The sequence below is a fragment of the Pezoporus flaviventris genome, unplaced genomic scaffold (genome assembly GCF_033815535.1).
Source record: "Pezoporus flaviventris isolate CSIRO_AGI_PZ_B2104156 unplaced genomic scaffold, CSIRO_AGI_Pfla_v1 ptg000047l, whole genome shotgun sequence".
In the NCBI taxonomy this organism is placed as follows: domain Eukaryota; kingdom Metazoa; phylum Chordata; class Aves; order Psittaciformes; family Psittacidae; genus Pezoporus; species Pezoporus flaviventris.
The window spans coordinates 9,073,557-9,089,359 of NW_026892595.1; the positions used below are offsets into that span (position 1 = coordinate 9,073,557).

A 15,803-nucleotide genomic window follows, 5' to 3' on the forward strand; every position below is an offset into this window, starting at 1 on the left:
TACTCTTAAAAGTTCTTGTCTTCCCAAATTAATTTTAGCAAGGATTCTTGACTGAATCTAGTTATCTGGATGCAGGAAGTTGGACATCTGTAACTGATGTTTCCCAGAGGAAACTCTGTCTGGCTTGGTGATGTGCCTAGTGAGAAGAGGCGGCAGGCTGCCTTCAAGATGTGACAAAGGGGTGACGAACTCAGCAGGAACTTAGCCACTGCCTTAAGGGATCATGGATAGAGATGATGCACTTCCCTGCTCCATAAATTCTGTGGCTTAAATAACCTGAGAAGGAATGTGGTGGTACTGGATAACTACTGTAAGAGGAGTGTGTCTAGGACTTCAAAGCAGGCTTCTAGGAGAGTACTGAATCTATTCTGTAAATGGGGGATGGAGCTGAAACTTTCACTGGCTGCTGAATTTTAGTGGGAGTTCTTAACTGTAGCACTCTTAAATTCTGCATCCTAACTGCTACCAAGCAGCAATCAACAGCACACCTGTATTTCATTATGAACTGGAAAACTTCTCACTGAAGTCCACATAGAGTCTGTTACAATAAACTGATTTCTTAATATACAATTACAAGTATTCCTATTTTAACAGCCAGGAAAGCCTTCAACCCCTTTACCTTCCTATGACTTTCCTATATAGTACCATACATTCTCTGTTTATTGGTGCCAACAAGTGAAATCTGGAACAACTTCAGTTCTCATACACTGATACATATTTATTCTTATTGTGGCCTTTGTGCATCAACATGTAAACATCTTCCCCACTCCCCCCCAATTAACAGCCCCCACTAAAACAATTGTACAGCATAGTCTGATTTGCTCTGAACTGTGGCTTCCCACAATAAAACACTTTAAACTTTTTTTTCTTTAAAAAAAAACGTCCAAAAAAAAAGTTTTTAAAAAAATAATTTTTGGTAGCATGTGTTGGAAGCAAATAACTTTAGAAGTCAATTTAGGCACAGTCTGGTAAATAGCTGCCAGAACGAGTGGAAGGAGTTCTCTCACTTGTCTCTCGTGAGCACCATTTCTGTCAGTTGGATGAGGGCTTCTCTTTCGGGGGATGGTCGTAGCTTACTGATCTCTCGTGTAGCTTCATGGCAGTAGCGCTGGGCGAGGTAGGTTGTTTGCTGCACACCATCACTCTTATGTGGGAAGACAGGTAAAGGTAATGGGTAACTGATTATCCTCCCTCCTGCCTCCTCCAGTTATGGAGAAGTTTTACAGTCACTGTGTACCCTAAACACTCAGTTATATTCTGAAGGGTAAAGGAAGAGGTTTATTCTGTGTTCATTGAATCCTTCATCTCTTCTCCAAAGTGTCAAAATACTAAAACTTACCCATGCTAAACTTCAATATACTTACAAACACCACTGGAATTAATAACATACTATTCAGTAGGATTAGGAACTAATAGTTTAACCTCTCCCCCCTGCCCTAAATAGAGATATAAAAAAAAAAAAAGCTTTCCTGAGAAAGTATGTATTTATTTTGCACAATTATTCAGTCTTTGCAGACCAGAGTAAATTTAAACTGATACGGAGTGTGTACTGCAGTTCCAAGACTGGTATTACATGCCGCTTACACCAGTTGCTGGATACAGCTACTCTTCAGCTGAAGGAACTGAGTTCATGCATGAGCTTTTAACTTTTATTGTGTGGATTTCATGCTATTGGAGGGAAGAAAAGAAAAAAAAAAAAGCTCTTCAGTACCTAGCATTTCTGCTAAAAGCATCCATCACCAGTAAGACAGTTGAAGAGTACTAACTCAGTATTGTACACAGCATGCTACTTAACATGGATTTGAAAATGCAGCCCTGCTGTTTTACTTCAGAGGCAATGAATTTCAGACTGACTTCAGCAGGGACAGCACTTTAGGAATGAAATACCTGGTTATCAGTCCTACCTGCAACACATACTTCCGAGCAAGTTCAACATCTCCTGGCTTGCTGAATCTTCTCATTATCATAGCATTCATTTCTGGAAACTAAGCACAAAGGAAGGAGGTTTTGTAGTGCTTGTGAATTTATTGCTCCCTCCTATGCCAAGGTCAAAAAGTAACCAAAGCAGAGACCCCCTCCTCTGACACTGGTGTTACTAGAGATATAGCTATAGGTAAGTACCTGTGATCTGCACAGGACTGTAGTGCAGTAAAGCCCAAGCATTTAAAACTTAAAACTGTCTGGCTCTGGCTGCAACCAGCTGGTAGGGAAAGTTAAAACCTGCCCTTTCATCATGTTGAGCAGATAATCCAGTGGTACTCCTAGGTGTGTAATCTGTTCAGGTATTCTTCTCTCACAAATGATGATTAATATGACACATTGGAGAAGCACTTCTTCCCCCACACGTACCACAGCAAACCCAGGAGGTTTGTTATAGCTGGATTGTGCAGTTCAACCTGTAAAATGCTTCATGATACCTTCAACTGTTACTTCCACTTATGCTTTCCATTTGTCCAGTATTTTATAGACACAGGAAAAGCTCAGGAAAGATTTTTGTAAGAGAAGAATGACAACTATAATGTATGTTACTTTCAATCACATAGAATTTGCATGTAGTACTGCACACTCAATTCCCTACAAATCAAGTAGATAGCTAAAATCGGTTGTCTAAGAAAGTTACCGCATGTCTTTCCTAAACATGCAGACACCTTCTTCAGGCAGTCCAGAAACAGCAAAACCTGACGCTTAACAAACTAAGGCCACAACTCAAGACAGCTACACCGCAGAAGACTTTAAAAGAAAGGTGTCTGTTGATCCTGCCTGAAAGGGTTATTATAGTCAAAGGTTATTTTGTTGCCATACACTTGTAAACAGTAATCTGCTTTCCTTGCACACCTTTGGGCCTGAAATTGTAGATCTACACACGTGTTTGTTAGGAACTAAAGATGTAGCATCCCTGTTGTGACATTTCCCTGTTATTCACAGGTAGGCTTCTTGGGAGATGCATTTAGAAGTCTGCTGGTGACTCATACTTGGCTTTCTCTAGATCCTAGCTTTCTTCCCATGTAATGACAATTTAATTGCAATATTCATATAATCTATTTTCATATTATTCATATTTACAATCATATAGGATGCATATACATTCACTTTTAATATTTAAACACTAAAGGATATAAAAATCCTCAAACTTGTAACGTAAAGCTGTTCTTAGCAGTTCTGCAGATTTGACAAGAATGCATAACAAAAATAACCCCTCATTCTTCAGCTGTAGTAGCTTAACAGTGGCTTTAGACGTAGCATAGGCTAGTGTATTTCCTTAAAACAAATTAATGTTTGGGTGTTTTGGATTTTTTTACTGAGTGAACTAACTTAAAATACTGAATAAATAGGTCTCATATCAAGAGAAACATTTTTTATATAAAGCCTCCTCCTTAAGATTCTAACACACAAAGATGTGTTTCAGAGAGAGAGGACAAGAAGATAAGGCGGCTGTCACAGAAGATCCAGAGCACATTAAGAACTAAAGTATGTTTGTCAAGAAGATGATGTGAGGATTACCAGATATATTCAGGGTATGCAGGATAGCAGTAATATTAGTTTCAACAGAAAAGACAGCCTGTATTTACCAATTACAATCTGGACTATCTTCAAGTCTCAAGAGGTTTTATTCTCAGCTACAAGGAGACGAAGCATCTTTTAGTAGCAGCACAAAGTGTTTGTTGAAGCTCTAAATTTTTTTAGCACTTAATGCTTGGTTTATGTATCACTTAAGCCTCTAGTGCTGTTCTTCCACTTGCTTGAAAACAGCAGGAAATTTTCAGCAAAGCAACCTTCTGGTTAATACAGAAAACTTTGCAAGATGGTCAAGTTACCTTTCAATGCAAAAATGGATACTTCGCATCTAGCAAAGATATACTTGAGGAAAAGCATTTACAACTGACCTACAAAGAATAAGTAAGAATTTGCAATAGAAGTGACAGGTTTTCTTTTCTTGTATTTCCATATTATGAATTCATTTCTCTCATAAAGCTAATTAAATGATAGATGGAGTTGAAAGTTGGAGACAGCCAACCCAAACAAATGAATAAAAGAATAGTTTTAATTAAAAAAAATGTAATATACAATACCCACAAGACATTCAGTGTCGCCCACTCTCTGCCAAAATCAAGAGTACATGCAAATGTCCTTGTTTCTCTCTGCAAGCAGCTTTAACACACAAACCATGTCACAATTGCATTCTCTTTCTGTACCCAAGTATCTCACTGCTCTTCAGAGAACTCCCCAGTTGCTGATGAATAACAAGATCCTGCTGTTTACCAACGAATTCTGAAATAATGACTCAAGAACAGGTCTGTAAATCCCCACGGGAGTCTGTGGGGGGAACTGAGAACATGGAGGAGATTGGTCTCAGCATGCATTTGTCTGCTTTCCTGTCTTTCTCCGAGCTACCTCTCCTTGTAAATGCCCAAAGGCTGAGGAAACAGATGTGCACATGTTCCATCTCCCCCTACCCCAGGCTCTTTAAGAAAGAGGAGAAGTTATGAAGTTGTTCTTTTGTTTTTTTCTTTGTTTAATCATTTAAAACTTTTCCCATGTCAAGCTCTGAGCAACTCCAATGCAAGATCACAGACTAGAGAGCTCTCCTGGAACTATGTGTGCCAGTTTTTGTACCGTGCTGTGAAGCTGGATAGGAAAGATTGGTTTAAGTCCCAGATCGTCTTCCCTCAGGTGAATCGAGAAGCTTGAACAAGATGCATTAAACCAGTTTCTTCCCCATTTATGGATTAGCACTGATTTTAATGTTTCTTTTGGTGCTGCTGTTTTCCTTCTACTCTGCCAAGTCGTTTTTAAGCCACTAAAAATCTTCACCAATTTTAAGCTTATTCTATTTATGATACTCCTTTTTTCTCTCATCCAAACTAGTATTACAACTTCAGAAGGGAAAGTTCCCCACGTTTGTAACTGCACAGGACTAGAGGACAAAGAAATGAAGAGTTCAAATCTAATAAGTAGGGGTGCCCACCTAAAAGCTAGGCAAAGATTTAAGTTCTTGGCCCCAGGATGAATACAAAGCCCATAATTTGGCAAAAAGCCTACGCACGTAGTCAAGTCTGGGAGAACTTATGATCATGCCTCAGGGATGATCATAAGGAAGAAGGTACCTAGGAATAACCTGAACATGCAAAAACTCTGAATCCCTGGCCCTCTGCAAAGGTTAAGCACTTGAACTGGGGCAGCATATACATACATATACATACAAGGGCTTCATGGTGAGAGCACATGTATAGGAAGGTGTTTCTCAGTCTGAAAGCATATTCATGTGCACACTGAATCCAGCTGATCCTGAACACCCACGATGTACTCATTACTTACACTGTAAACTTGAAATGTTCAAGCCGGACCTCTGTGTGTGCTGTGAAGAGCAGTGTACACTTTCTGTTTCAGGAATAGAGTCTCCCGTTGACTTACCTGTCGACAAGCAAACAGGACAGGGCCTGTGGCTAATCCAAGCTTGAGATCTGCTGCTGCTGGCTTCCCCAGATGGTCGGCACATGATGTAAAATCCAGCACATCATCTATTAGCTGGAAACAGATAAATGTACAGATTATTTACAAATTGCAAATGAGAGCTAAATACAGAAGATGTACAGAAACGATTAAGAGAGCCCACTTTTGATTTCTAAGGCAGTTTGGAAAAGTTTAGATTTTAGATTCCCTTTAGTTCAACAAAGGCACTACCTGAAAAGCTATGCCAACATTTTTTCCATACTGGTATGCAATCTCATGAACTTTGGGATCAGGGCAGCCTAGAATTGAAACCTGGAAAGAAAAAGAAAACCCCGAGTAAATAGAAAGCTTTAGTTAGTATCCACTTTTAAGTCTCTCACCATAGAAGTGGCATAGCAAGCACAGACAGCAGGGATATGGGAAAAGGAAATAAAGCTGAGTCAGTAGCACATTCCTGCTTATCTCTGCTCATGGATACACACAAATAGCCAAGGTTATTAGAAAACAAGGCTGAACAGCTGTGCAGTATTAAAAATATATTCTTCTGGAAAGAGATTAGCTTTATTAAATATTTATCAGACTTAGGAATTATAATGCAAGGATGAAAAGAGAAGAAATGTGGGTGCACTGCACATGCAGGCTAGTACTCATACACAGTGCAGTGGCAGGGGAATTAAATTTATTACATGTATAACTCAGCCAGGGGATAATTGGAGGTCAGACAACAGATTAAGTGGACATTACATGCCTCATGAAGATCCATGAAACTGGCTGCGCTGCACCCAGTACAGGAGGGACAGTTGTCATAAGATCAATTTTAAGGGTGATATTAATGATAACTGAATTGCTCAGGAAGATGAGCTGATCAGCTTGCTCACAAAGGTATCAAGGGATAGTTAGTGGCAAAGACAAGACAGTGACTGAAGAAAGGACACCAAGCTAGACAGAAGTACCACTGAGATAAACAACACACTGTAACTGAGTACAGATAATCAACTGCTTGAGAGACAGAAGTTTTGCTGCATAAACCCCACTAAGCTAAAATATAAGACAAACTAAGATTTGAGAACTAATATCTTGCCTCAAAGTAAGGGCACTTATGCTTCTGCATTTATGTATTGATTATACACTTTGCAAAATGAGGTTGGTTATATTTAAATACTCAGATTTATTTCAGCCTTCAGTAAAGCCATTATGAACAGGGGGCAAAAATCCATTCTGGTTTAATGCACACACTCCAAAACTGCTGTGACTAAGGGAAGGAGTGAAGATAGATACATTCTACTTAATGTAAGACTAAAATACATGCTAGGAAAGCCACACAACATTAAAATATGTCTGTGTATATAAAAATTCCTCTTTAAGACTATGTAAGGTAGGATCAGTGAAAAACACAAACAATCCCATAGTAAAAGTGAGTCCAGCAGTAGCTTTGAAGATGAACATGAAGATGGAACAAAGAAACAACATTATATGGTAATAAATGTCATGCAATTTGCACAAGATTAGGGACTATTTCATGCATCGATGCATTTTGTAATTCAGCATCAGAACAATTCCCAGTAATAATGTGCATCCCTGGATAATAGTTAAAACCCAGAGGAATCTGGAGGCCTGAGGCATTAACAGCATCTCACATTTCCAAATTTTATTTAGAAGAGGACAGTACAGCAGGAAATAAATGTTACTGATGTCTAATCATGCAAAATCCTGATGGCTACTAAAACAGAGTGAACTGTAAATATGAGATATTTGAATAGATGTTGCTAGGGACTATCAAACTAGAACATTTTGCCCTTTTTATATTCCTTTTGATGCTTGCCTCTTACATAGCAGCATTTGCCCCAAAGAGCCAACACCTACTGCTGTACTATGCCTACCAAACTTTTGGTTGCTTCTGTAATACAGATTAGTAAGTATCAGCAAGGTAGGGGGACTCCATCTACCCCGTTTAGTGAAATCTTTACCTACCCCCACATTTCACGTAAAGAACTAGAATACAGAATTCAGTAGTGACAAAATCCTGGCTGATTGATAGCAAAGGGTTAGAGCAGGCACAAGTTGGTAGATAGGGAGAGGAAGTGCCATGTAAAGAGCAGAGCTTTCCCTTTTCATCTGAAAGGCAGAGCTATTCCTGTAAGTACACAGTTCTCTGGGGATGCAGACATTACCTGTATAAGGAACTGCATATACACAACTGAAGAAACAGAAGTGTGAGTTACAGAATTCATCACTGCAAAATGAATTCTTGCACCTCTGCAAGAGGAGACCTTCATAGCTCTTACTGAGGTTACAGACATTTCTGCAGACAAAAAGAGGACACTGATGTGCCTGTCACACCCTAAGTGAGAAACGACCATGACCACATACATGATAAAACTGCAGCATGACTGGGTCTTATCTAACAGGGAGTTCCTTCAGGAGCCCATTTCTCAAATAGCTCTTGTGGATTATTGCCCCCACCCGGACACTCACTAGGATGCAGGCAGGCAGCCTTGGCCCAGTCAGGCTGACACTGAGTGAGGAAGTGTAACTGAAGCCATACTGGGATAATGGCATGCATCAGGATAACAATATCAATCTAATGACATATGTTTAAACAATAAAGCTCACCCTCTGAAAACATCCTATAGCTCCCCTGATATGACTGGTTGATTACAGACTTAATCTTGTAAGAATTCAGGCTTGTCCTCTACTAAATCATGCTGAAAAATCCTTCCTAATACCAAGCAGAACAAGTTCTTCAGAAAGGTTCTTTGAATTCAGCAATACAGCAAGTCAATCTGCTTGGCATTATTTCAAACACACTTTTTAAAATAGAAAAAAAAATAGTTTCTATTATTTTATGTTCCATGGGAGACTATAAACCAATCCCGCCTCTTTACTGAATTTCACGTCCATAAAACCATCAGCTCAGGGTAGCTATACCCTGCTCTGTTAGCTATGATGTGAGGCTATGGCAGCTGGAATTTAAGGCACTTGCACATCTATACCAGTGCCCTGTAGCTCAGAGAGGAAAACCTGCTGCTGGGCAGGTGAGGGGATATGATTGTATAAACAGTACTGGAAATGTTTGATTTCACACTCCTGGATTTGTGGACACCATGGAAAGGAAAAGGCTATAAAATCTTCACATTTTCCAGCCTTTCTCCTCCATGCCCATCTCCTGAAGTAATCAGGATCCTGCCTTCTCATTCACAGCTCATCTAGCACTGTTCTTCCAGACAGGAGCACTGTTCCTCTTCCCAGCAGAATCACAGAATAGTTAAGGTTGGAAGGGAACTCTGAAGCTCACTTCGCAACTCACTGTGAAGTAAGCTTTGCTCACTTCACATTTAGATCAGGTTGCTCAGGGCTGTGTCCAGTTGAGTTCTGAGCATCTCCAAGGATGAAGATCCCACACCCTTCTGGGCAACCTGTTTTAGAGCTTTGACCAACTTCATGGAGAAATGTTTCCTAATAGCTAATTGAACTGAATTTTTCCATGGTGCAACTTGTCCTTTCATGGCGCATATCTCCATCCTCTCTACGGCCTCCTGTTACACAGCCGGAAACAGCAAGAGGACTCCCCTCAGCCTTCTCTACTGCAGACTAAAACCAGCTCTTGACATATCATTTGCTCCAGCCCCCAACCATCATGACGGCCCTTCAGCAAACTCACTCCACGAGCTGAATGTCTTGTATGAGGGAGCCCAACCTTGAGGTCTCATGAGCTGAACAGAGGCAAGCAGTCACTTCCCTGATGTGCTGGCTATGTCGGCAGCAATGCAGCCCAGTATGTGCTTACCCTTCACTGCTGCAGGGCACAGCCCTCACTTTTCTTCCAGGCTCTTCAAATCCTTTCTGGTAACTACTCTTGGAAAGGGGGTTATGAAGGCCTACCCGAGAGAGGACGATATTTACCCAGCAGAAGCCTACACAACGGGCAGACAACTATCTTGTCCTGAGCCTGCTTTTTCATACATTTGACCTTTTCACGAAGAATTAATATTTTAACATGTTAAGCCAAGTACATGATTATGAAGAACTGTACTTCTACAGAGATGAAGATTATCTGCCTCAATATCTGTGACATATTTATGCTGATCTTTTTCATAGCAAACATTAGGAAGAAACACCCCCAAAGGAGTTACTGTATTTTAAATAATAAGGAAATCTACTGGCTGACCATACTTGATGCCACCAATACTATCACCCTACATATGTAATTGAACTATACTGTAGTCTGCATTCCTAGCTGGACTGGGGGGATCAGTTTGGCTGGTGAGGGTCAGAGGTCTTATCGTCCTAGACACCAGTTCCACAACCTGGTGGGTTTTTCTGCTGGAGCCCTGTACACACACCAAACTATAAACAAGTTAAAGCAGAAGCGCACATGTTGAGCCAGAGCTGCAGTAAGCTCTTCAGTCCCTAAGCAGACCTACCATACACAGCCTTGCCTTACATGAGAGGCTGCATGCTTTCTCCTAATAAAGAAACCAAGAATCTCTAGTGCAACTTCACACTTATCTCAAAACAAGCATGATTTAATCCCTCTTCTGGAAGTATGCTATGCAAAATATAAACAGCTTTATGAGGGTTAGGCATTCACATTACAGCAGGATAAAAAGAAGACAGAACGAACCTGCTCAGCTTATTTTGCCATCTCCAGCCTGCCTGATGACTAATAGAAATTCCACTTTAGCTTTATTGTTTCTGAATTCTTGAACCAAAGTCACCTCTCATGTTTCTCTGAAAAATGCCTTTCAGTAACTAAGGCTTCAGTGATCCTTTGGGCCATCTGCCACCATTTCCTTTTGCAATGTATTACTTTGACTGCAACTCTGGTAATATTCCCCCATGCAAAACTATTGTAGAAATAAACTGGAGACTGGGATGGCTCCAACATCTTCAACAGACTGTTCTGTCCATAAAGAAAGTATTTTGCTAATTTAAAAGGCTTTTGATTTAAATGCAGTAATGCTCTGGAGATGCAAAAGGTATCTAATGCAGTAACTAGACCAAGGGTTTTAGACTATTACCTTGTTTAGACAAGCATTCCTTGTTCCAGGAATACTCTACCAGCTCTAAGGCATGACACTGTAGAGTTCTAAGATGCCATCTGAGCTTGTTTGACATCTTTCCAGTTAATACTTCTATCTTATTTGTGCACAGAAACAAATCATTGGTTTTTTTCCTACCATTAACAGGAACTGAACTGCTTCTAATGACACACTTGCCTGGTTGTAACTGATGTTCTGAAAACCAGTAAGTCTCTCCTTAGCTTTGTCCCTGAAAATAAGATGTGAATATACCTGATTCCCCAAGTGAGCTTCCTTTTCAGTCTAGAGCTGATGATGCTGCTTATTATTTTTGCTACAGAAAACAACTCCTTTCTCATTCCATCCTTTTCCTTAGTAGCCAAAACCATCAAAGCAAACAAACAAAAAACACTCCCCACCTTAAATCCCCTTTTCACTGCTATCAACAGACTTCTCCTAATCCATGCAGAAAGAAACTGAGAGGGAAAAGTCAGTGCTACTGTGTCCAGTAAGCATGGCCAGAGAGACCTCTCTCATTTTTCATATACTACAGATTTTACTACATGTAAAATTCCAGCAATCCAGCAATGGAACAGCTCAGAACAACCACTAGAAAAAAAAGCAGCCACACACCCCATTCACCAGCATCACAGACACAATCTGCCTGGAAGTGCTTAAGTCCTTAACTCTTTCAAGTTACGAAAAAGGAAAAAATTCAAACTAGTACATTTGTAAGAAGAATCCACCCAGTGGGAAGTTGATTTCTTCTTCTTCTATCTGTGAGGGTGCTTTTAGAAAGACTGTCAAAGTGAATATAAAACCTTGTATATTTTCACTGGGCTAACAGAATATGTGATGTTCCTTATTAATCAAATTGCCCACTTACAGAAATGAAAATTTGCAAAGGGTCAGGTTGCCATTAATATGAGCAATCCAGAAGGCATTTTTTTTCCTCCAAGTAGATATTTTCCCTTCCCACAAACTCTGTCTCTCATTCTATACAAACCTTTTGACTTCAGCAATTTTCAGCACCCATCTATTGCACAAACGTACCAAATCTCTGAGAACAAAGGAGAATGACTAACAGTAGCACAGATTATCAGTCTAATTATCTTAGAACTGCCTCTTGCTATAGCATAGCCAGCTATACTGCCTTTAACTAAAATAATAACTTAAAAATTCTAACTCTTTTGCGGTGAGATTATTGCCATCTTGAATCAAATCTTTTTGTAATCAAGTAACAGAAATGAGTGACAGATAGGGTTGGATATAGTAACTGGTAAGTAAATGCCCCAGACAAATCAAGAAGTACCTGCTTCTGTTCTTTTACAAGCAGTTGTTTCCTCCCACTGTTATCATTTAAAGTCCCAGTCGGCACTAAGGAGTGGGACCATATGTGAAAGACGACTTAAAATTAAATTATAGGAGCAAGAATTATCAACTGATATTAAAAACACTCTCAAATTTGTAGAATTGCATAAGATAAAGACTGCCACTGTGAACCTTATTTTGATTCAAGTGAGGATAATAATAAATCTGTGTATGAATATAAAATAGAAAAGTGAAAACCAATATTGAAGGCTACACAGCTGAACTGTGATAAAATGCAGAATCCCAATCACATTCACATTCTGGCACAATACCACTTAAAAGGTTTGCTTTGGAGGGTCTCCAGAGAAAACAGCAATAACTAGGAGTTTAGCTGTGAAGCTTACAGTATGATATGTTAACTTTAGAAGAGACAGACGTACATACTGCTTTACAACTGTTTGCTATGAGACTTGCAGTCTTCTTAAAAGTCTTCTCGAGGTAGTGAGCAAATCTCTCATTCTCATTTTCCTTGGAACCCAACTGGAGGAATTCACCTAAAAAGTTGCACAGATGGGAGAGCTTATTTGAGGGTTTACTGCTTAGGTAAGCAAATCTGAAGGTAAAAACAGAAAAAGACCTTACCACGCACCAGATCTTCAATCACCTGAGTTAGAACAGAGATGATAGTAGTATTTCCAATTCGTGCTAAAGCTACAGAAGCAGCTGAGAGGATGAAGTCACCAGCTAGAACAGCCTAAGAATAAAAAAACAAATTGATCTTACATCTTTTCCTGTAAGTGTTAGTACAAACGATACAATTCCCTTTATTTGGCAGGTTTACTCCTCAAATCACATCATTTTCCTACATAAAGCACGTCTATCTCAATTTAAGAGAGAAAACAGAAGATAACCAAATACTAAAATCTGAACCATTTTTGAATCCCTATCTTACAATGTTGGTTGTATTTTCTATATAAGTACTATCCTCCCTATATGCAATACCTGAACTGCCTGTGAAGGTTTTTTGAACATTACTTCTCTTTTTGACCACCCTGTTACGCCATGTTAGCTCTGAATTGCCCTGGTAAATTCTCATGTGTCAGCACTGTACTTCTTTCCTTGCATTTCTGATTAAAACCTTCCTTTTAATGCTCTATGAAGAAACACCTCTCTCAAAAGTCAAAATATCTTTCATGCTGACTGAAAACCTCTTTGCATTCACTACTGAATCAGAGTAACATATATAATGTTCTGGATGATGTACAAGTTTAAAGTATTCCAACACCACTGGAGAAAATGGTATAGGGAATGTAAAAATCAGTAAGAATCACACTACAGTCAGACATTATATCTAATGCTTCCTACAGTTCAAAAAAGGAACACATATTTTTCTTACCCACAATCTGTGCACACCTCTTCATACTTTTTCTGGCACATCCCGAGACTGTGCCTAGGGACAGTAATGTGACAAAACCCCTCGTGCTCTGCTGAAACTCAAAGGCAAGTCTTGCACATAATAGCAAACCCACCTTCCTCTCTCCCCAGATTTGATTGACTGTCATTTTTCCTCTGCGAGAATTTGCATCATCAATAACATCATCATGAACTAGGCTAGCTGTGTGGATCATCTCAGCAATTATGGCCACAGAGCGCTGGCTTGCTTGCACCTCCCTGAAAGAAAACCCCAAGAACTGTCAAATAATTAAATCAGTTCCATGTGCTGCAATACATTAAAAGAAACCTCTATGAAAACCAAAAACACGTTTCTCTAAAAGCAGCTGTTGCAGCTTTTCCACGGTCTGAACCCCATCTTTCAAACCTGGAATTAGGAAGACAAAAGAAAGTGAGATCACATTAGTACAGTAAGTGCAATGGGTTGTTTCCATCCTTATTAGGCCTGTTTCTGCCTTGCTGCGTTAGCAGTACTGCAAAACTCCTGAGTTATTAACTCCAATCCCTCTAAATCCAGACTGCAATAAATAGCAGAGTATCAAGGATGCTTGGCTCCAAGCAGATGGAAATCTGGAACACAGCAGAGAAAAGAATGCCAGGTAGCTTTGTAGATGAGTTTAAAGTTTTCCTTTTCTCGGTGTTGCTCTACCTGCAAGATGCAGCATCACAAACTCTCCAAAGCTGGCTAACTCTGCTGACGCGCAGGCTGGAGAGATCAGCAGGCAGAGAAATCTGTATTCTATATCTGAAAGCCATAGCTCATGGATCTCATCCTTTAAGTTACTTGACTACCTTAAGACCTCGGAAGTTTTTCAACAGCCTGAGGAATTAACTGGAATTATACTGCAATCACTTTAGGACTGTAAACACTACCTAACACTTACAGAAATTCAGCCTTTGGGAAGATCTAACACTGATGATTCAACTCTCAATAGTTCACACCTACTTTAATTTTTAAACTAGGTGAAAAGAAGAAAATGGAAGAACACAGAAGCAATTATCTAAGGAATAAGATTGGCGAAATGTACAGAAAAGAGCCAACTTAGCTCACACAGAAGAGCATTTACCCGACCTACCCAACTATCCAGCTACCACTGCCCTGTTCTTGTATCTATGTTTTTTTCTACTTGTTTTCATACCATGGGTTGTATGCAGGATCCCAGAAACAGCTATCCCAGTCAGCCTTGCCTTATAGTTGTAACAAGCCACATGGACAACATGGACATTAAAAACAACAAAGCAATGAAAGAAACAAGCCAACCCAACAAAATAGCAAAAAAACCACACACACCCACACACCGCTCCCACCCCAACCAAAACCACAACCAAAACCAAATCCAAAACCCAAACCAAAAAATCAGGAAAAATATTACTTCCGGTACATAGAATCATAGAACAGTTGGGGCTGGCAAGGACCTTAAGATCATCCAGTTCCAACCTCACTGCCATGGGCAGTGATGCCTCACCCTAAACTATGTCACACAAGGCTCTATCCAACCCGACCTTGAACATCACCAGGGACGGAACATTTACCACTTCTTTGGACAACCTGTTCCAGTGCCTCACCACCCTTACAGTAAAGAACTTATATCTAAGCTGAGCTTCCTCTGTTTAAGTTTTAACCTGCTACCCCTTGTCCTGTCACTACAGTCCCTAATGAAGAGTCCCTCTCCAGCATCCCTATGGCCCCCCCCTTCAGATACTGGAAGGCTGCTATGAGGTCTCCACGCAGCCTTCTCTTCTCCAGGCTGAACAGCCCCAACTTTCTCAGCCTGTCTTCCTACGGGAGGTGCTCCAGTCCCCTGATCATCCTCTTGACCCTCCTCTGGACTTGTTCCAACAGTTCCATGTCCTTTTTATGTTGAGGACACCAGAACTGCACACAGTACTCCAGGTGAGGTCTCACAAGAGCAGAGTAGAGGGGCAGGATGACCTCCTTTGACCTGTTGGTCACGCTCCTTTTGATGCAGCCCAGGATACAGTTGGCTTTCTAGGCTGCACGCGCACACTGAAGCCGGCTCATGTTCATTTTCTCATCAACCAACACCCCCAAGTCCTTCTCTGCAGGGCTGCTCTGAATCTCTTCTCTGCCCAACCTGTAGCTGTGCCTGGGATTGCTCTGACCCAGGTGTAGGACCTTGCACTTGGCATGGTTAAACTCCATGAGGTTGGCATCAGCCCAACTCTCAACCGTATCAAGGTCCCTCTGGATGGCATTCCTTCCCTCCAGGTATCAACCGAACCACACAGCTTGGTGTCATTGGCAAACTTGCTGAGGGCTCACTCAATCCCACTGTCCATGTCAGCGACAAAGACATTGAACAAGACCAGTCCTAACACAAATCTCTGAGGGACACCACTTGTTACTGGTCTCCAGTTGTACACTGAGACATCGACCACAACTCTCTGTATGCGGCCCTCCAGCCAGATCATGCATTGCCTATGTCTACTGAATTCTAGTGATTAACCACAAAATGAAAGAACATCTTGCAGTCTGCTGACATAACACTGCGTTCTGACATCCACCTCTGTGCAGAACTCTGCAGTGCTGTTAGTGAGAGTTCTACA

The 15,803-nt window shown here is 40.5% G+C and overlaps 1 protein-coding gene across 4 annotated transcripts in view; it reads right to left on the reverse strand.

Moving 5' to 3' along the window:
* PDSS1 (decaprenyl diphosphate synthase subunit 1) overlaps positions 1-15,803 on the reverse strand; it is a 26,370-nt gene continuing 10,567 nt past the window's right edge. For 3 of the 4 annotated variants that reach the window (XM_061468217.1, XM_061468220.1, XM_061468219.1), the window contains 7 exons: positions 13,313-13,454; positions 12,426-12,537; positions 12,228-12,337; positions 5,683-5,763; positions 5,413-5,526; positions 1,905-1,985; positions 1-1,144 (listed from right to left, as the gene is read on the reverse strand). In XM_061468217.1, coding sequence (XP_061324201.1) covers positions 1,004-1,144; positions 1,905-1,985; positions 5,413-5,526; positions 5,683-5,763; positions 12,228-12,337; positions 12,426-12,537; positions 13,313-13,454 — 781 coding nt within the window. In that variant the 3' untranslated portion in view covers positions 1-1,003. Of the gene's footprint in view, positions 1,669-1,904; positions 1,986-5,412; positions 5,527-5,682; positions 5,764-12,227; positions 12,338-12,425; positions 12,538-13,312; positions 13,455-15,803 lie in introns of all 4 variants that reach the window. The other variant, XM_061468216.1, reaches the window with a different exon arrangement.